At 43.1% G+C, this 22,040-nt stretch overlaps 1 protein-coding gene across 3 annotated transcripts in view; it reads right to left on the bottom strand.

Annotated features, from left to right (window-relative positions):
- The window catches only part of gria2a (glutamate receptor, ionotropic, AMPA 2a), a 43,472-nt gene that overhangs the window by 5,940 nt on the left and 15,492 nt on the right, over positions 1-22,040 (bottom strand). For 2 of the 3 annotated variants that reach the window (XM_072670310.1, XM_072670309.1), the window contains exons 3-14: positions 18,830-19,069; positions 9,394-9,590; positions 8,351-8,404; positions 8,005-8,163; positions 6,731-6,898; positions 6,532-6,636; positions 5,210-5,317; positions 4,870-5,076; positions 3,731-4,098; positions 2,813-3,011; positions 2,210-2,457; positions 378-492 (exon numbers count right to left, since the gene is read on the bottom strand). In XM_072670310.1, the coding sequence (XP_072526411.1) occupies positions 378-492; positions 2,210-2,457; positions 2,813-3,011; positions 3,731-4,098; positions 4,870-5,076; positions 5,210-5,317; positions 6,532-6,636; positions 6,731-6,898; positions 8,005-8,163; positions 8,351-8,404; positions 9,394-9,590; positions 18,830-19,069 (2,168 nt within the window). The remainder of the gene's footprint in view (positions 1-377; positions 493-2,209; positions 2,458-2,812; positions 3,012-3,730; positions 4,099-4,869; positions 5,077-5,209; positions 5,318-6,531; positions 6,637-6,730; positions 6,899-8,004; positions 8,164-8,350; positions 8,405-9,393; positions 9,591-18,829; positions 19,070-22,040) is intronic. The other variant, XM_072670311.1, reaches the window with a different exon arrangement.

The raw sequence follows: 22,040 nt of genomic DNA, 5'->3' as shown, positions 1-22,040 counted from the left end.
AGTCGGCAATCGCGGCATTGCCGTGCCAGATGTGTGCGGACGCATCGCCGCGAGAAAGCAGCACCATCGGCGACGGCACTCCGAACCCGAGACCCCCGCTACGGCACTTCCGTAGGCCTTTGTCAATCTGCCAATTATCTTATTCTAATTTTAGAAGCCTATGCTGCTTGGTTGATGTTAAAGTTGGTCAGCAGTAACTTTACAAAGTCTCTGTGGTTAACTACAGCTGTTCCAAAAGGGGAGGGGGTTGTCCAACAGGTTGCTTGGGACGGGAGATCGACCAATAGTGCTACTTACTCATGTTTTTCACATGTTTTCACTCATTGCCTTTGTTTTGTTTTGTCTTTTTACCCACAATTCCCGATCACGGGTCTGACCTTTGACTCCCCGCCTCCGCTGCCGCACTCTCCTTTGTCGTACCACCATTTGTTTTTCAATTTATCCAGAAGCCCCTGCTCGTTCAGTTTTAGCACTGCGAGGTTTACCGCGTTTCTTAAACAAACGATAAAACAAACTCGTCAGACAGCATTGGGGGGGCGGGGCTGCAGCGGGCCACACCCCCCACCAGTCGCATAGAATGAATGCAACATTGGGTCATACAGTCAATCCATCAGTCAATCAATCAAACAAACAATCAATCAGTCAGTCAATCAATCAAGCAATCAAGATCCTTATTAATGGGTTTAACTTTGAGCAACACGGGTTCTCAAACATCTAGTCCAGTTTATGAGGTGGTCGAGCTTTTGGACGATCTAAATCTCAGGGCAGGAGGCCAAAATGGAGGAGGCTAAGCAACAGCAAAATTGTTCAGTCATAAATGAAGACATTTCAGACATTTTAACTGGGAAAGCAGACACATTTGGTTAGAGGTATTAAAGGAATTAAGGCTTGCATGCGTAGCTCAAACAGTGCATCATCTCTGGCATTGGCATTCACAATCACATTACTGTGTGTTCTTAGGCCTCTGAAACTTCACATCAGACATTCATTAGTGCTCATAACCATTCTCGGAACAGCTGTGCATCAAATCTCATGCATTGATTGTTTACTGATTAAAAGTGGGACTTTAGATTTGTCTTGGTTGCAGGAGAACATTGATTCAGTCAGTGAGAACAGACAAGTGCTCAACGAGGTAAATGACACAGGCAAACATCCGCCAACAGTAACCTCACGCTGGGTAATACAGTTTTATACCCTTAAGCAGTTCATTTAGCATCGCTGGGGTCAGCTTAGCCCCTTAAACCCTGTACATAGGCCCATACTTTACTGTCATAATTAACATCACTTTCAGAGGCCCTAAAATTGAAACCTGTGGGATGCCACAAAAACTGCTAAATGATTACCAAAGACTTCAAAGCAATTTCTGCATTAGGATTAATAACAGAATAACAAAACTAGGCTTCAAAGGGGTTAAGTTACAGACAGCTTTGCAGAGGGCCGGAGCAGGCAGAATATCAATACTGCGGCTGCTACTGTGTCAGACCGGCCAAACACATCATGAATTATTAGCAGCCGTTTGCCATCATTTGCCTCATTGAACGCAAGACAGGTGAGTCTTAGCACAAACAGGTGAAAAAAAAAACACTGCAATCTATCTCAGCCTGCTGCCTGCAGCAGTGTGTGACCTCATCTAAGCTCCAGCCTTTCTTCAGTTATTTGCACCTAGAGCGTATCTACCTGACTGTTCTAGTACCAAGATACAGAGACTAACTTAATGAACTTACCGCCTGTTACTTGCTTAGTTTTCAATGTAAATTTCATATGCATTTAAAAATAGCTTGCTAGCTCGCTGTTACCTTAGAAACCTGCTTGTTGCCTGGTTACTAAGGAACCTCCATCTCTGTAACTTTCCAAATATATATATATATATATATATATATATTTACACAAGAATTACATCACCCTACCTGCTCCCTGACATTCAGCTGGTTACCTAGGTTACCAAGTCCTACACTGTTGCCAAGGTCACCTTCAGCCCTCTTAGTAGTTGCCTAGGTTACCTTCCAGTCTTGCCCTGTCCTAAGCACCACTGTCTCCTCTCCTTCTCACCTGATTCCTGGTTGCCTAGGTTACCATATCACCCCCTACCATCCTTCTCAGCTGCAGTTAACTAGGTTACCTCCTTTTTGTCAGAAGGACCCCCGGCCTACATCAGGGTAGGTGGGATACTATAACAACATGGGTCATATTGTTATACTACTCCACCCACCTTAAAGCAGATCCTTTGGGTGTAGCGATGCCGTAGCCCTTGGAGTCCAGGTTGCCGCCGACCTTCATGGTGTCGCAGGGCTTGCGCTGCTCTATGTACTCGTTCATGGTGGACTCCAGCAGGTAGGCGTATTTGCCTTTGGACTTGCGCACACGCAAAACGCCTTCCACCGTGTTCTTCACAAAGACGGACGGCTCGGCGCTCTTCATGTACTGCCACATTTTGTCGAACAGAGCGATCTTTGACCTCTGAATGTGGGGAGACGGGAGAGAGGGCAGGAAGCGGATTGAAAAGAGAAGATGAAGAGAAAACCCCCACTTTTGTTGAGGTTACAGTTGCATTTACAGGAAAGTGAAAAGAACGGTAGGCAGACGTAAAAGGAAGAAGGGAAGGAATACGAAAGCAAACAACAAAAAGCATAAAGCAAGTCAGAAGAACGTCCAGAACTTCAGCCAAGCCCTTCTTGTTTCAGATCACAGCATCCTGCAGGCATGTATCACATTACAAACCAAAAACAAAACCCACTAAATAAGCTTTGGCTTGGAAGAAAATACATTTCCCAAGATGCTCTTTTTCTCTCTCCTCTCTGCTCCACATCCTCACCCTGAAGAACTCTTTGGTTGAGCCTGCGTCAAGGGTTCCGTAGGCGATCTCGGTCTGCTTAGCAAGATCCTCTGCGCTCTCAATGGGCGACACCATCCTCTCCACAGTGAGGAAGGCAGCCAGGTTAGCCGTGTAGGAAGAAATGATGATGAGGGTGAAGAACCACCACACACCACCAACTATACGTCCAGATAAGGACCTACATGCAACAAAACACCGTCAAACACACACACACACCCATACATTCACAGTGCCTGCCTGCCACTGACCAACACTGGAAAGAAAACAAACATTTCTGCCAAGTTTCTTGTCATAAACTACTATGCTCGGGCCAAAAATCCAACGGGCTAGGATTTAGACGACAAGCTAGCCCGTACATTATAAGATATTAAACCAGACATTATTTTGGCATAATGAACGGGTAGAGAATGCTCTGTATCAAAGACAAAAAGACAAAGAAAGAGTGAAGAAAAAAGGGGAAAGACCAACTCCCAGTGGTAAAGCTCTGTAGTTAGCGTTAGCTTTAGAATAAAGTGGGGAATATGCAGCCGAAACACGGTACCACTCCAAGAGGGCAGAAATCAGCAACCTTCTGCGACACACAGTCCCTGCCGGGTGGGTATACGCTTGCGCAAGAAACCTTCGACCAAGGTTGTAAACCCCAACCTCAATCAAATGTTCCTACTCCTGCGTTTGCTCAACCTTCGTACCTTGAGACATGTTTCGGCCTTCGGCCGAGTAGAGTTCAAATGTCAGTTCAAGTTCTGTCGCAACAAGGCAGAAGAATGAGCAGCAGGAGTGCGAGCGCATAAACACCGCGGCTCGTCCAGGGCAAACTGCTGACGCACAAAGCCGCAAAAAGAAAACACATCATGCGAGCAAGCTAGCGCTCTAGCTAGAATCGACCCACACACCAACCTTGGCGAAATATCGCATCCCTGCTGCATAAAAGCGCCCAGAGAAAACCAGAGACTATTAAAGATGCCAAATTCGTTAGTGGACTCGCTGGCCCCCAGCTGGCCATCCTCAAACTCCTCCGTGTGCCACTCGTACGGGCTAAAGCGGCTCACAAGGAAGAGCACCACGCTAACGCCAATGTAGGCGAAGACGATGCACATCCAGATCTCGTAGGCCAGCGGGTCCAGGAAGGAGAAGACGCCTGGCTTGGACTTCTGCGGCTTCTTGATCATGATGGAGATGCCCAGGCTCATGAAGGGCTTGGAGAAGTCAATCACCTCTTCGCGGACCAAGGTTATGGTCAGAGGGGCGACGGCTATGTCTGCTTTCTGACTCAAGACAAGACAAGACAAGAAATGAGAGACTGGACACACAAACAGGCCTTCACTAACAATCATAGAAGCACTCAATAATATTTGAATACTACTTAATTAACACACTACAGGCTGTATTAACTACCTCAGGGATGGGGGCCATACGGCACTAGGAGGAACAAACTGTAACTGTCTTTTTAAATTAAATGAAAAGAGACCTGGGTTCGTCTTTCCTGTTGTACCGAACTCGTACAGAACCATGTGGTTCAAACCATGGTGCGAATCCAGACTTTTGTGTGTATATATATATATATATATAACAGTAATGTTTTGCCACTTTGTGGAACTGACATTTCTAATTAAAAACCACCATATCTAAGCAGTAAGCGTTTATTTCCTCAGTAAAACACTGATATTACAAACACACCTAAAATTCATACAAAGGTAGTGATCACTGTGTTCATTAAAACATCTTCAAAGTTCTTCTTATTAGAGTATTATTTATAGTTCTCATCCAATACCTGGTTTAGTAAATCAGTGCTTAACAGTGTTAAATCAGGTGAGCTGCCGATGGACCAGACACATCCCAGAGGAATCTGTTCTAATGTGATCTGGAGTTTTTACAAGCTCAAACTTTCTTATTGCTGAGATAAAAGCTTCTAAAGAATGTGCTTCGGTGTCTAAAAGGTCCGCACAGTACTGTCTACACACATAAGAAGTTTAAGTGTTTTTTTGTAGTACATGCTTGTGTTTGGAGATATATGTGTGTTTTGTAGCGCTTCTCACCCCATACACCAGCTCTCCTACCATGCCGTTCCAAATCTTGGTCTCAGCATCTCTTGCACCATACTTGCCATCACCCACGATCTTCAGCTGGTACTTAAACCCACAATGCTTCGCGATTTCAGCTGCCAGGTCCACACAGTATCCCTCGTAACGTTCATTATCAGTAAATAACTCAGAGTTCTTCTTCAGCATTACGTAGGGTGCCTCCTATACATATGGGAAAAATACACAGAGGACATTCACACCAAATTCACTACATTCAATACAAATTCACACCAATGTACCAAAGCTGCTGCCTGTATGGTTTCTATTTTACACAGAGTACATAACATGGTCTTACCAAGATGGTTGTCACAATAACAGTCTTGTTCTCCATACCCATGGTGTCATTGGGGAAAAGGTCTGATTTGGTCACTACCATTTTATCCACCTCGTTCCAGTAGCCAATCTAGGGAAAAGAACAGCCCATGTCTAAAGGGGTATAGATGGTACAGTGGGGCTACAGTTGCAGGGGAAACTAAGAACACTCTTTGCAATGACCTGGCCATCTGTGTTAATTACCAATCAAAGTGGCATGATCATTACTGAAGTCACAATTACGGACAAGCACGGTCTAACAGTGCAGGCTAGAAAAAGTAAGTGATCCTTGCGTTTAATAACCTGTAGATCCTCTTCAGGTTATTAAATGCAAGGATTGCTTACTTTTCAGCTGAATATGTTTTGCATTTGTAGTCTAACCATGTCTAACCATGGACTCGTCTTTAAAACACAAGGTCTTGTTAGCATCAAGGGATGGTTCACACTATCCAGTCTTTCTTGAGAAGAACAGATTAGTCAGTTACCAGGCTTTGTGTAACACTTCCAATTGCATCTCTTCAACTGAAGCACATTTTACTAATAAGCTCTTGGAGAAGTCATTATTACAGAGGTTCACTTACTTTTTCTAGCCTGCAGTGTGTGTGTTTACTCAGTATGCTTAATCAAAGATGTGTGCAGTACAACTCCTGTGTGTTATTAGTTTAGTTTAATTGTGTTTGTTTGTAATTGTGACTATTAGTAATCAATGCATAATTCCAAGTAATTTCAAAGGGTTCATTTGCATTTTCTTGCAACTGTATGCACCTCCATATACATCTGTGTTCCCGTTGAGCAGAATATAACTTAAAATAGACCTACAATACATTAATAGATACTTCAATATAATATATATTACATTTTTATTTTCAGATTTTAAGATTAATAAGAACACTAAACATGGCTTACGGGTTACAGGTCTGACAAAACATGAGTCTCAATGCTTGTCAAATGTAGTCAACACACTTGGATGAAGTGTAAAATCACTACAGTTGGGTCGTTTGTAACTGCAGGCTGCTGTCAGATCATGAGATCGGTTTCCGAGCAGCTTTGGACGCTCAGGCTGGAAAGCAGTCAACTATTGACCAAGTCAGCTATTTAAAATTATTAGCATGATTACCTGAGGCTCATTTAGATTTTGTCATAATTACACCTTGTCATATTAACTGTCAGACCTGATTATTGTAAATGTATAGAAATAAGCTGTGATGTAATTCCTGTTTGCAAAGACTCATTTCTTTGTGTATGTGTGTCACTGTTTGTATATATATATATATATATTACTCCCTGCATGTAACAATGACATACCTTCACCGGGCCGCTGTTCTTAAGCTCCATGATGTTGACTGAGTAATTCACTCTTCTGCCATACTGGTCAAACTGAATGTTTCCTGTCAGGCCATCCACTCTCACCTAAATACACACACACACACCAGAGCAACAAAATGTTTACAAAAAAAGAATGTTGTCTATCTTTAGGATGCTCTAGGTTAAGTAGAAATTGAACCTGTTTCAGTGCACGCTCTATCTCCACCCCCTGAGCCCAAGGCACGGCCGGATTGGCCAAGCAGTCTCCATTGTTGCCACGCCGACTGATGTCGATTCTTTGCTTATGCAGAAAGCGGAACGCTTCGGTCATCACCTGAACGGCATCATACGTCAGAGCCGAAGTGTACTGCAAAGAAAGAACACATACAGGCAATGACACATTAATAAAGAGTGGTGTGACTGTCTAAGTGCGACTGGCCTTAACATTGGGAGATTACCAGTTTGATTTGGGGATATCCGTGACATCCATGGCCAGAAGTCCTAGAGAGCATAATTAGCCTCTCTGTCTTTGGGTGTGTAGAATGGCCCTTCCTCTCCCTCCATCACTAAGTGTGATGCTAGTCAGTGTTGTTAGCGCTGTCCTTCAAGTGCTTTTAGCTGTCCAATGATTTTGAATTAGACATGGTAGATGTATTCATTTGATTTAGAGGAAGCACATGCTAGCATTCATCCACCCAGGACTGGTGCCGTCATGTGATGGGGGAGTCCTAGTTGCGAGGTGGGAAATGGAAAGGACTAAAAACTCTGAACCAAATATTAAATAAACATATTTCTGTCTTAAATCTTCTCTCCTTCTTTTACTTCCTGAAAATACTACATCACCTGCCTGATGTGGAGCATGATGTGTATCCTCCACAATTTTTTTCAGTATGATCCCTGTACAAACAAATTTTACAACAGTGTTTGGGGTCTTCTTACTTTCATACCGCTCATTTTCACAGTTCTCATAAGCTTTCCCTTTCTGCTTCCGTTTCCAAGCGGAATTTATAGCGCAAAATACTTTACTTCCAACAGGGGACTTATATGCTAGCTCTGGCCGACCTTAAACTCACACAATTGTTTAATGAGATATAGCTACTGTAACAAAGCTCTCATATATATCACAAATTTCCTCAGACCCTAGGCAGGTTTCTAAAATTGTACCAAGGTAATTGAAAGTAGTAACAGTCATGGTCATTCCCATAATTACCACTGGTGGCGGCTGATATATGGCATGCCTTCTACTGCTAAAAACATTTGCTTTTGTCTTTGATCCTTTTTTTAGTGCACCAGCTACCATGGGGGCAGATTTTAAGGATCTATAGGGAGCAATAAGGCAACGTACAAATACAGCGATGTATAAAAAACAATGGCTTGCTATGGTCTAACAGTCAAGGTTGAACAGCTGCAGTGTCGGACAGTTCACAAGCATTCACAAACAGACGCATCTGCAAAACACACTAACAAACTCACTCGTATCTTGCTGTCCGCCCCAGGGTACTCTTTCTCCTCCAGAGCCTCCCACCGCTGGTCAAACTTAGCAACAAGAGGGTCATCGAAATCTACGATCTGAAATCCAGACACGTTCGCCCCTCCGTACTGGATCTTTGACAGGTCTCCGTCCAAAAAGCCCTGAACACAGACATTAATTAATGCACATTCATTAAAAAAACAACAACAACACTAATACACATTATGCGCTCATGTATTTGTGTGTAATTACGTTCAAGCTAACACACAAAGCACACTCAGAGCCCTTCATGCAGAAAGAAAGGATAATGTCAGAAAAGGCCTCGGAGATTTTGCTTGATCGACTCACAAAATTAGCGATGATGTAATGATACCCCTTCACGTGCCGACCAATCGTGATGACCTAAAAACAAAGCATAGGGAACATTAGCAAGGAAAGCAAGGGCATAGTGGAGGTGCTGTAAGCAGCACTACAAGTAAATGCTGCAAAATGAACTCAAGCAGTTTAAAAATAGCATGTGTTTTTTATCTTGACAGTGGGACCTTTTTAACAATGTAAAAGGCTGTGAAGTAGGAAAGTAGGAGGACATCTCTGGGCTTGCAAGTTACCGCCTACAGAACATGGAAAATCCCTAAAGTCCTGAGATTTAGCGTAGCGTAGGTGTGTTGTTTCTGACGTGGTGAACACACCACACACTGAATGCAACTTTCACAAAGTCACTGTCAGGGGAAACCCACACTCAACAGAGGCAAAAGTTGACCGGTTCAACCGGTTCACTGGTTGTCCGTTCTTGGACCACTTTTGGTAGGTCCTGACCAGGAACACCCCACGAGAACTGCCTGATGTTTTTGGGGATGTTCTGACCAAGCCATCATAGTCTGGTCCTTGTCAAAGTGGCTCAGACTCCTACGCTGATCACATGCTGCCTAATATGTCCACCCCTTGACAGGAGTCACAGTAGATGCACAGTTCCTCATCTAACAGCCAAGATGGCATCTGTGGTTTCATTTGCATGAACCAGAAGAGTTCAGCTTGACAACTGAATCGTACTGAATGTGTGCTACAAGCACGGTGGTGACAAATAGATCTTTAAATGATTTGAAACACTGATGCTGAAAAGGCCCCCCTGGAGAAAGTATCGATTTTCTGATGCCGTCTTACAAGAGTCAGCGAGTGTGTGTTACTGTATGGCAGAAGAATGCACAGGGAGGACAACGGCGTACCTGAACACATAGAGAAATACAGAGAGGCAGAGGCAGAGAGGCCAGAGAGGTACAGGGATTCAGAAAGATAGAGCTTGAGAGAGATACGAAGTGATAGATACAAAGAGAAAAGGAGATAGACAGTGGACAGAGGATAGACACTACACACTCTCACTCTCTCTCCCTCACCTGCTCCATGATATCTTTAACTTTGTCCTGCTCGCAGTCCAGGATAACCCTCCTCTCCTTCTTGTTCTCCAGATCCTGGAACAGTGAGCGATAGGCCTCGTCCTTCCTCTCATCCTTCAGGTTGCCCACGTTTATTGCTGTCACCTGCCACTTCCTCTCAGCTGCCGTGTCCAAGACAGCCTGCAGAGTGGATAAGCCTACAGAGAGAGAGAGAGAGAGAGAGAGAGAGAGAGAGAGAGAGAGAGAGAGAGAGTGTAGGAGAGGAGATATTATTCAGGGTATGAAATCCAGTAATGCAGCAACCATCTCAAGCTGGGACACCCAGCCTATTTTTTTTTTGTTTGCGATTACTTGATGTATTAAAGACTGAGTTGGTTGATACTGAGGAACATGTAGATGGTTATTAGCAAGAGTTCTGCTTTGAGAACAGTATCACAGCCCTTACATTTTAGGCCTTTGTTGTGATGTCAGCACTCATCTGCACTGCAAGTGCTCTGACCACTGAGCTACCACTACCCATGATACTTAGGCTCAGTCAGGAATTTCACCTAGGACCCCTTCGCACTCTCAGCTCAGTGCTACTCATTTTGAACTTCTGTGAGCTCCTGCTAAATGCTGACAGAAGCGGCTTGCTTGCTAATGTGTAGGATTTTTTTTTTTTTTTGGAAAAAATACTTTTCATGCCAAACTTCACAGCATTACTTACAGTTTTTAAAGATTTGAATTGGCGATCATTGCCTTTGAAGACTAGTCATCAGGGTATGTGTCAATTATCGTCACAATTCCATTACATCGGTCAATCGCACAGGCCTAACTGCCAAATCGTCAAGTAGACTGTGAGCAGGCAGCATGTACCGTCAGCCACCAGCAGGGGGCCCGGCCAGCAAAGTATGAAAGCTGGTGGGGTTGGAGCAAAGAACTCCAAGCCCCAGAATCACCAGCGGTAATCAACGCTGACCAGACCCACCTGTGTGGCACGTTATAAATACACCCAGCCAAACACAATTCCCTGTCGCACCTTTGTAGAGGGGCGAACGGTAACAGTGGGTTTAAGCTGCGAATAGTAAAGAGATGCTGAAGTTAAAAGTGAAAAGTTTTACTTGTGAAAAGCTGAAGTTAAAAGAGAAAAGCATTTGAGTTGTTGTCTCTTGTTTGAGTAATTATCACTCCTGGTTTTTCCTTTGTTTTCCTGTCGTTTTCTATGTTGCTTATGATCAGTGTTTATACTGCCACCTCTCACAGCTGTGATGGTGCAGTGGAAGTACACTGGGCTCCCATTACCAGGGTGGGGAGTTTAAGCCCAACAGTCACCAAGCACACACCATAAGAGGGGTAGTTTTCATTTAATAATAATAATAAAGCAAAAAGTTTAACTGCACTTGAGTCCAAACCCCACACCGTAACATAGACAGAACCTACAAACTTATCCAAAATACGCTCCCTGAGCAATGTATTAGGAACACTTGTACATCTATTCATTCATACAGTTAGGGGAAACCCACACTCAATAGAGGCAAAAGTTGGCCGATACGCTTCTAAATTAGGTTATTGCATAATGTGTGACGCATCCTCCTCTGAGCTCCACTTGTGGCATTTCTGTGCCTTTAACACTAATAACACTGATTAAACACAATACTGTTCTGTTAAAAAAGCATGAGCTGAAACACTCCGTATAACTTCAAGCCCACACATCTGTTATAGGTCCTAAAATAGAACCCTGTGGGACTCCATAAAATCTGGAAAGCTTGACAACTATGCAATAGCTTTCCCTCTAGGATTACAAGCTAATTCATTAGCCTAGGGTTTCAGGGTTGGTGCATGCACCGATTAGCAGTAACATTAACACCAATACTGAGTAGGTCCCTCTTATGCCACCACAACAGATCTGACCATTCAAGGAATGGACTCCACAAGACCTCCGAAGGCGTAGATACTACACGCTTACTCTCGTTCTCCTTCACCTTCTCCAGAATATCCGTTGAACCGTTGACGAAACCTTTGTGTTCAGACTTGAATTGGCTGACCTCCACCACCAACATTAACCATCGCAAAATGATCATCATCTGGTTCTGATCTTAATTACAGTGGCTTTCGTTTTAAACACGTCTGACTGCTTCGTTTAAAACGAGCTTCAGTCTCAATTAGGACCCATCTCTGCTCTAATCTAACCTCAATTCTGCCTTAATCAAAAACACCACTGCTCTAAATTAGCACCAAAATGATATACCTTTGGGGAAAGGCACTCTAAGATAAAAAGAAACAACATCCCAAAGGACAGTTTCTTCTTCTCGCTCAGCTTTTCATGTCACCCTCTCGCTTTCTCTCCTTTGCCCACACATTTCATCTCCTTCTTCTTGTTTCTCCTTCCTCCCGCTCCTCTCGCCTGTCCCCTTCCCCCACCTACTCCCCTCACACATACACTCTCTCACGCGCTTTTTATCCACCCCCTCCCTCTCTCCCGCCATCTCTCTCGGATAAAAGCCAAAGACTACGGCTGATTTCATATTTAGGTCTCTCGGGGAGCAATTCATTCCTCTGCCTCAAACCACAGATTTCTACACTGCACATCGCAGACCCTGGTCACAGCATCCGCAACATTGCTAGACCTCACGTTTTCATTTCGGACATCTAACAGATGCTCTCATTCAGAGCAATACATTGAGTGTAATCACGTTACAGAGGGAGATGAATGGAGCATTGCGAGAGCTCCTCTCAAGGACTCATACCGAGTGCAACATTAGGGATTTTCAGCCTGAAATTTCCTGTCAGGTTTGGGATGTGTGACCAAACCTTCCAGCTTGGCGGCAAATCGTTGCGTCCATCCGTGGCGACCACTCGTGTAGCGTGTAACAGTTCAGCATCGTGATTTTACCAGTCTGCCAGGTGCCCTGATCTTTTCACATTTCAGAGCCTGGCTTGCACATTTTAGTTTGTTTCCTCAGTAACTCAATAGACCCTGTAATTTAAGCCTACATGCATTACTTCTACTGCATTATTGTCACAGTTTTCTACTATTCAGAATAGTTTCTGCATTAGGATGAATAACTGAATAATACACCTAGGGTTTGAAGGGTTAATTGACCACAGTAACATTAAAGCCACATTAAATGACCAAATTAACAGCTGGAGTTAGCCATTAGCCTAGCATGTACATCAGCGCTCTTGCCGGCCTTCCGCCTCCTCTCGCAGCGCTTTTGGTGTCCTGTCTTTCAGCCAGCAGGCTCACGCCATGTCCGACGTTAGCAGGGTCTGGTGATAGTATACATTAGTTGGACCAGTTGTGTTGGAAGTGTTGGTTCTTCTGAAGTCCCACATCTATTACAAACAGGCTCCACTATGAACCCTTTACTGTCTCTATAATGGCAAGCGGTGCTTGGACTCCAGCAATTGCCACTTGTTATGTAATGTATAGACCAGACTGAAATATGTATGAAGTATGTATGAGTATGTAATAATAATTTCCATTTCCATTATCTAATACATAATACATTTCCATTTTCTAATCCATATATAAAATGAACTCTAACCCTAGTCCACAAGAAGTGATATGCTCTACATCAAGTTTAGACAAAAACAAACCTGGAGATTGTAGTCTTTGTTAAGCTCTATAAGAGCACTATTCGTCTCCAGCACAGAGCAGAAAGTTTGGACTGGATTAGTTTTACATGGGAAGGGAGGGTAATGTAAATTACCACTCTATGTCTGTAATGTATGGTGGCATGACACAGTGGCAAGTGGTATTGCCCGCTGTCGCTGTGTGTGTTTGCTTACTAGTGTGTGTTTACTGGAGACAATTCTACCTGTGTCCAAAGGAAATATGGTTGTCTTGTGTCCTGTAGACAGCTGAGAGAAGGGACTAAATTCCCACTGAATTTGCCAGAAGTGTGTCTCCTCTTAGAAGTCCTTGGAAAATTCCACAGACTTGTACAACCCACTTAGCTTGCCTCACTTACTTTCACTCTGCCAGGCATACATAACACGACTAAACACCTTCTCGAGCGCCTCCATACTTGAGAAAGACTGTGAAAAACATCTTTTCCTAAGGATGTGATGGAATAATTATCCACATGTGCGATCGCACGAGATGAATATAATCTGAGGTTGATTTTACAGGTCAGTTTATAAGAAGTAAAATGTGTTGGAATCTTTAATGCTGCGTAAAATGACTCACTTGGTGAACAAAAATCAGTCAGATACGCCAGCAATAATTACACTACCACACCCCCATATGTAAAACTAATCCTGTTCAAATAGGACCTAATTTTGGTGTCTTTTGCCATTAGGAATAAAAGTTTCAAAATTGGGTAGTTTTACACTGTGTAGAATTCTTCTTTTGCCTGAGTAACATTTTTGCTTCCTTTATTATCCTATTATTTCTCTTTTGGCATGCTTTATTACAGATATTAACCTCTTATAACATTTACCTCCTGGATTTAACTTAACTTCCACTAGTATAACTTAAAAACAACTCCTCAATTAGCATTTTGCACGTACGTACCGATTAGAAAACCTTAGAATGTAATAACAGTTGCGGTGCACAACATGTAAGATGCTGTGTAGATGTGAGCAGAACACTTTTTCTGAGACTCGGAAAGTCAGGCAGTGTCCACTAAGCTCACCGGAATAGTGTGATGTGATTGCGACAGTTGCCACATGGAGGGGGCAGCAGGGAAACCCACAACACTGTACCACTATGCTGTATCAAGGTTAACTGTCAGACAAAAGCTGCAGTACAATCATCAAACTATGGGGCTCCGAGTGGCCCAGCTGTCAAACGCGCTACCACTATGGCTCGGGAGGGCCGCTAGTTTCAAATACTGAGCCATGCCACCTTGCCATCAGCAGCAGCCGGAGTCTGAGAGAGCACAACTGGCCATAATGGTAGATGGTGGCCCCTCAACACTTTTAAAGTGGGCGTCTGTTAGCTGGAGCAGTGAAGCTGTGAATCTGGCACTAATTTAAATTATTTCATTCAACAAAATGTGAATTTCATCTTGATTAATCAGTAGTTCTTAACTGTCAGTCTGAGTGCCTTGTTCTGATTGTTTTAACATTTCTACTTCAACATCTATCTTCAATCAAATAGAAAAAAAAAACGTGCATCTCTACAGTCAGGGAGCAGCACAGAAGAAGTGATAAGGCTGTAATATCTCGTTTAGATTGTGGGTAGCGTGGGTGCGAATGAATGAATCTCAAGGACACGTACCACATCTTTCATAACACTTTTCATAATGCATCAGAACTCCAGTCCTCTTTTTTTGCGTTTTCCTTTCATTTTCCTTCTCCTTTTTATTTCAAACTGACACTCCATCCATCAACAAAAAGAGCAGAAGTAACTGACAGAGTACAGCAGCTAAAAATCGCTGAATCTCACAAACCTAAATCTCACCTTGTTTGTATGTTTGTTTAATTTTTCCCTTTTTTCTCTCAATGTGGTACTGCCAATTAACCCACTCATTCGTAACTGGCCCAATGACTAGCAATGCTTCCAACACTAGGAGGATAAGGACTTAACATGTCTCCTCTGATACTCTCTAAATACAGAAAGTTTCATTTCATTTCATTAACTGATAACTGATAACCCCAAACTCACAAACAAAAAGGTCTGATTACCCTGCTAAAAAGCTGGCCAGTTCTGGAACAGGGTTCTCTGGACAGAAGAAACCAGAGTATGGAGAAGGAACGTCGCACATATCTGTTGCGGAATGTAATCAAATACTCACAGCAATGCTATCTTGATGAATGAGATACGAATGAGCAGACGTCCCAATACTTTTGTCCATATAGTGTACATTGAGGAGGTGTGCTTATGGACCTGGCTGTAAATGACCCTTACAGTCTAACAGTCTCAATTTTACAATACAACTTACATTCAGTGCCTTCCCTGCCTTGCTCCATGCACTGCTCAATTAAGCACTTCCCAGGCTGGACTTGATGGGCCTGATTCAAATCACAGAGGCTCAGTAATTAACCACTGAGCTGAATCAGATGTGCTGGAGCAGGAGGACACTAAGCTGTGCAGTAAAGAAGAGGGACTAAATCCCACTGCCACAAAAAGTAACCTCTCCTTCAGCATTATGGAAATTTGTAAGCCTAAAACCTGCAATCAAAGCACTACAGAAGAAGCAAGACGTCGTAAACTTACAGATAGCGCTACACTGAAAAACCTGTGCCTGGGATTTACTTTATTTAAATGTGTACATCGGTTTCACGTGAATAAAATGTATCACCACAACACTACTGTAATAACTAAAATCGCTGTATTTCAGCTAATATGCACAAAATACATGCTTTATAAAGCTGACAATAAGAATAAAATAATTTCTATAGAGCACAGGTTAAGAGTGACTACCAGAGTTAGCAGTAGCAATGTTGGGTTGATGTGGTAGCAACAGTAAGGCTAAAGCTGTGATATCAGTGCGGTCACTACGATAGCTATGTTACTGCTGGATGAGGAGATGAGTCAATGCAGTAATAAGCTGCAATAGCCAGGACGATGCTGCAATAGTGATGCTAACACTGCAATAGCGATGCTGGGCGAGGCCGACGGTTGCTGTGGTAGCAATGTTACAGATGTTATAGTATGGAGACCCAAGGAGACTCAACCTCAGACTCCTCTCAGCTGCACTGATACCTGTAAGCTCTTTGGCTAAATAGTCCAGTCAGACCGTCAGTATGAGAAAACGCCTTTTCTAGGCAAACAAGAGGCAGTCCTTGCCAAAGTCTGTCAGTCAGTCAGTCACTCTGTCAAGCGAAAATGCAACAACAACGTATCACAACAGCGCTGATGAACGTCAAAGGCAGAAGAGCTGGACTATCACAACACTGCTATTATCAGGCTACATCACAGCCTACAGTAAGTGCTGCATCTAATGCCAGTGCTGTTCTGGGTCATCCACGCCTGCAGCAGAGCAGAGCATTCACACCGCTAGCCAAGTACGCACTCGCATAATAGATCCTGACATCTGATTATGGCAATAAGTATCCTGCATAGTGGTACAGTATATACACTAAATTCCTGTCTGTACTGGGAAAGAAACGCATTACCTCATCATGTTTAGCTCAGCCGCGCTAGACACTAGAATGAATGTGACACTAATCGACCATTCAGCGGCTGTTTTACAGACACTGTTTACACACTCCATCATAATTACAGAAGCTAATAACACAAAACAGTATTACATTAGTAACACATTCATTAGTAGCCATTCATTACAGCACTGGTGTCAACTGGAGAGCCACTCCGTCACTGAGCTTGGCTGGCCCCTTTCGTAATCTCTCTCTCTTTTTTTTTTTTTTTTCATGGCAACTCTGGGGGAAAAAAAGTGTGATTGAGCAAGTATGACATGTCGAGAGAAAGCCAGTGTGAACGTGGGCGTGTGGGCATGTGCGCATGTGTGTGAGAGTGGAATTCAAGCCAGTGTACAGTACATCTTCCTAGATAGCGGGACGTTCCTTTCATGGGTTTAAACGGCGTTTACATTATTTATGTGCGAACATGCAATAGGGATCGTTTTCCGTGACATATCTATCAACGCTCCTGACCACATGCCGTGTCTCTGAGGAGAGGAGCGCCACAACTTAATAGGACAAGCAATCTGATATGTTAGCGTACTGTACATGTATGAGTGTGTGTATGTATGCTGGTAATAGAACCTTGACGATAGACCCGGTGATCAATAATAGGGAATAGTGAGGCTAAATAATTCATGTACATAGAAACAAACAAACAAACAAACATCATACAGTATTTCTATAAATGAAAAATTAGCCATGTTTGCTAGCTCTGCTGTGCTGTACTCTTACTGTTAGTTATTGGGATGATGAGTGATGAATTCTGGAGAGGGGTCTCTGGTTAGAGGTGTACTCTGCTTGCTCCATGAGGTGTTTTAGTTTTAAACATTTTAGAAATATGTGAGTATGGCAGTTGAATAAGGAACTGTAGCATGCTGTGACTGAGGAGCCTTGCGCCTTGCTGTGATCCTTAACTCGCTCGTATGATCTGATCGGCTAATAGAGGGTATGCACTGACCTCACATTCCCGCAGGAACACGACCCATTTAGTCGGACTGAGTGGCAGAACATTCTGCAGCACGTTTATTAGGGAAAACGGTCAAAGCGAAACTGATTAAGTGATTATCAGCTCATGTTAAAGGCAGTTGGACAACCAACTGTCCATGAATAACGATGTGTAGTCCGAAACATTTCGCTACCTGAGGCTTAAATCACACACGATTAGAGGATACTCTCATATCTGAGAGCACAAAGTCGATGGAATGGTCTTAGGAGTGTTTTCCATTGTTTTCAGGCTCATTTAGTAGACTGCTTCATCCAGGTTTGCTTGCTTGTCCCTTTAATCCAACTTAGCATATCACTCAAGTCGCAACTACCATGGGCTTTTGACTTTTCCACCTGTGCTGAGAGCAACTTCACTAAACAGTGAGCTCCCACACGTTTCAGTGCCTGGATTCCAGAATTGCAGCAATCCATTAGTTTCTCTTCTCCTGTAAAAGGAGAGCTCAGAAATCCTGCTGAATCAGTTCAGCCAATGTACAGACAATTGCACTGCAGCTCCCACTTTTGAGTTTTAGTGGCATTCACACTGAACGCTAACGCTGTCACTCAGTCTGCCTTTTTGCCACTCACTGGGCATACTTAGCCTCTATCAGAGAAATATATAGACAGATTGCCAGTTGCATATTTTGTATGGTATTGTTTTGTTCATCTCTAATGTAAAGGGCACCTTAAAATTATAACATGGTCTATAAGGTCATATTGTTGACATTAAAGGTAGAGGAAATTCCCTGTAGCTGTAGTTTAGCCTGGCTCTTACTGTGAGATATAAACATGTTTCAAAGCAACACAACATTACAATCACCAAAAGACTACAGTTCTGATACACTTATATGATCAGAACTGCAATGCACAATGATCAGCCTCCTAGTGCAGGTTCTGCATTGCGCAATAACCAGGCCTACTATAATAGTAATGTATGGTTGGGTATCAGATCGTCATCAGTCACAAGTATAAAACTGCTACCTCCACGTAATTCAGTTTATCACCCACTTTTAATCTCTGTCCTTACAATAAAACTTATTAACACCTACCAATAAAACCTTTTCTCTTTGTTCTGCTGGGCTTACAAGAACTTCAGCAGAACAGTCAGCAGTGCAGTGGGGTATTTATACCCCTTATCAAAGTGTATGTGATCTAGTGTATTTATGCCACTCCGTAATGTAGTGTGTATCTTTTATACATAAAAACTAAATGAATAGTAATTTTCATCTCTAGAAATGTGGTTTCTGTCTGGTTACAATACTGTATAAGCCTGGGTTCCTTGGCTTATTATGTTTATTATTCAGTTACTACTATAAAAATGAAGGTGAAAGTTAGGTAGTGTGTTAGTGTGTGGTATCCATATGTGCAACGTGTTTACCTCGGTCACTGTCGTACAGGTAGGCAAACTTCTCCCACTTGTAGTACTCCACCAGGCTGATGAGGGGACCTTTGATATCTGGCCTCATCTGCAGCACAAACTGATTGAGGCCGTCTGCAGGGAAACTGGGCGTGATGAAGGAAACGTGCAGCGTCTCGCAGAAAGACGTGATGGTGTTCACCGATTTCTTATCGTAGAAGCCGAAGATGGCATACACGCCCCGTGAGAACTGGGAACAGACTGAAGAATAAAAAAAAGGCAATATCAGCAACGTTGATGAAGTAATTCACATTTAGCTAATGCTTTCCTACAAACTCTCAAGCAACCACGCTAATCCCATTCAAAAAGGTAACGCCTTCTTAACTGGATTTCAATTTGCACATTATTTCAACATGAATTTTGTATATATATGACTTCAACATCACAGTTTCAGTGTTTTACAGCTTGTACAGGTTTTCCTTGTTGTGGCAACAAACTTATATATGTATATATACACACATTAAAGCTGTCATGATTTCTGGCATGATTGGCTTCTACACAACTCAGAAAGGTGAAGCGAATTACAAACTCTATCATATTCAGTCGTTGAGAACCTGAGAAACCTACTTTGTAGATCCCCACACTCTACAACCAGATCAAAAACAAAAGTCATGAAATCAGTAAAAAAAAAAAACGGGTAGGGTAGCAGTAACATGAAGCATGTACTTCCACTGCCACAGAACCATACCGTAACTAAGCATTTCATTACTGGTGAGTGGCAGCTAACAAGAGCAGTAAATGAAAACCACATGGGTGCAGATCTGACTCGCCACATCACATTTGTTTTCATTATTAAAGATAATGGGAGTAAACTCATTATAAATCATCACCAACACTTTGCCTCAAAAGTACTGAGTACTTTCACAAAGCGAGAAAAATGAAATCGGCTGGTGGTGACTGTAGTTACTGAGTTCAGGGAAATGTGAGCAAATGTCCAAATTGGCCAGCTGCTTAGTGAGGGTATACCCTTCTTCCCTTAGACCACACACACACTGAACTCAGCTTAAAGTCAGGCATTTCAGCTCAAACCAACAGTGACTCCTGCTAGCAAACTCGTGGCTATTTTTAGAGTGCCACCAATTCAAACTGGAGCTGGACACATTCGTCCTTTAGCCACTGGTCTGGGGTTAGTAGTTTTGGCCTCAACACTCTGGTTTCTCTAGAAAGACCCAGCTGGATAGGCTGAGCCTTCATCTGTAGGAGCAGCTGCTGTATTCAGAGAGTGGAAGGATGTCATTTTAGTTTTTTTAAAATGCCCCGGGCCTGGGCTGCAGACAAAGACTTTCTTCTGGCAAGCCTGGCTAACAGTTTGACATGGAGCTGGCATTGAACCAAAGTCTTGGGAGTCTTGGAGAAAGCTTTGCCTCTCGAATCATCTTCCTCGTTGTTTTTTATGCTCTGGCTTCCTTTTCCAAGCAGCATTGGCGCTGTCTTAAACGTCTTTAACATTGCTGTAATAGTAGAGATGGAGGTTTTTTTTAGGTTTGGGGCTATTTTTTATGGCGGCTGCCTGATTTATGGTCAACCTTTTGTTTGTGACTCACGGTGTGCATCCATTAATCCACACTTTATGTATTCCCGCATCCTCCCCTTGTTGATGGATGACTAAGAGTGTTTGGCCTGCGTGTCAGCTCATATTTATACCCCAGTAATGCACAAAGTTGTGGATGACCATGTTAGAGCTCCTAGGTGTGGCTAAAAATGGCAACATAAGAATGGTAAACACGTTAAATACACAGCATTTTCATGGCCTTTTTTTTTTACACACCTTTTCCAGGAGTGCTAATTATCTAGATCAGTACAATTATGCTAATCAGTTCAATTCTGGTGTCCGAAGTCCATTGGAGCTTAATCATACATTCCATACCATTATGAAAGCTAAAACTGTAAAAGTGTTTCCCATGGATCTGTTGCAAGTGTTGACGATAAAAACTTGTGTCTGGTTTTGGACTGACAAAAAGGTCAAAATGAGAGACGAGATCTTTGGACTCTTTGGACGGCTATCTATGAACATTCAGGCTAGCTACCAGGCTATTTTTCCCACCTATTTTCAGAGTGTAACATTACCAATCAGTGAGCTCCTACAGCACCCTCACCCAGTGGCTCTCTTAAATGCACATGGGGGAATGAGCTTATTTGGCCATGTACGAACCTATGCAGTTTTAGCATCAATCCCAAAAATGTTCTGTCCTCAGCTAGTCCTTCTGCAGTCACCGCCACCCACTCTACAAGATTTAGCCAGAATTAAATGCTACAAACACATACATTACATTACGCTCACAGAGCAGATCGCTGACAAACAATTTTCCATATGCCACATCTGTTTTACTCTGGGAGTCCCAGAGAGCAGAACTGGCCTTGCTCCATCTCCTGCCCATCACTCAGGGTGACTCAGTGGTCGCCTATTAACTGACTTAACAGAACTGGTAGTTAGCCCTGTCCAGTGACACTGTGGTAAAGGCAGTTAAGAGGTACCCTCCCAATACTGCCACCATTCTGGATGGGGAAGAAACCAGTGGGCAGGGTTTATGTACTATGTACATTACAGCTCTGTTTTCGTTATGAAGGATCTCCTTTTCTAGGGCACCTTTAAGGCCAGCCTGAAATCAGGACACTTCCACAACTGTCACAAGGGGTGAATTGGCCTGATTACGCTGTAGCTTGTCCCAGGCATAAGATGGGCAGACAGAAACTAGAGATGGGGGGGGCGCATTTTAATGACCAGTATCTGGATTGTATCCTGATAAGGCGAGCATGACATTATATGCCATTCATGCCATCATATCCTCTATGATTATCTTCCTCACAAACACAGATCACATGCTCAGTGACAGTCTGCACTGGAAGAAGTTTCAAGTCCTGGAAGTGTTTATGCGGCTTGGCCTGATACTCAATACGCATGAAGCAACCAGGTGTAAAGAGGGTCGAAGTGACCAAATGAAAACGGCATTTTCCGCTGACTGATACAGTAATAAAACTCATTATACAATAACATTTCACACCTCCGTGGATGTTGAACATTGTCTATAATAGAGATAATAGAGCCTCCCCTTCCCGTCCTCTCTAGGCCGTGCTGAAAGAAGCCTGAACCCATGAGACATTTGCACTGGTTACTAATCAACTTCCCCCTTCTCGTAATTCCATTAGCATGCTAGTCCACTCCACTGGCCCC

The sequence above is a fragment of the Salminus brasiliensis genome, chromosome 24 (genome assembly GCF_030463535.1).
Source record: "Salminus brasiliensis chromosome 24, fSalBra1.hap2, whole genome shotgun sequence".
Classification (NCBI taxonomy): Eukaryota; Metazoa; Chordata; class Actinopteri; order Characiformes; family Bryconidae; genus Salminus; species Salminus brasiliensis.
Note: the sequence above shows the minus strand (reverse complement) of the source record. Positions and strands in the feature narration are given on the sequence as shown.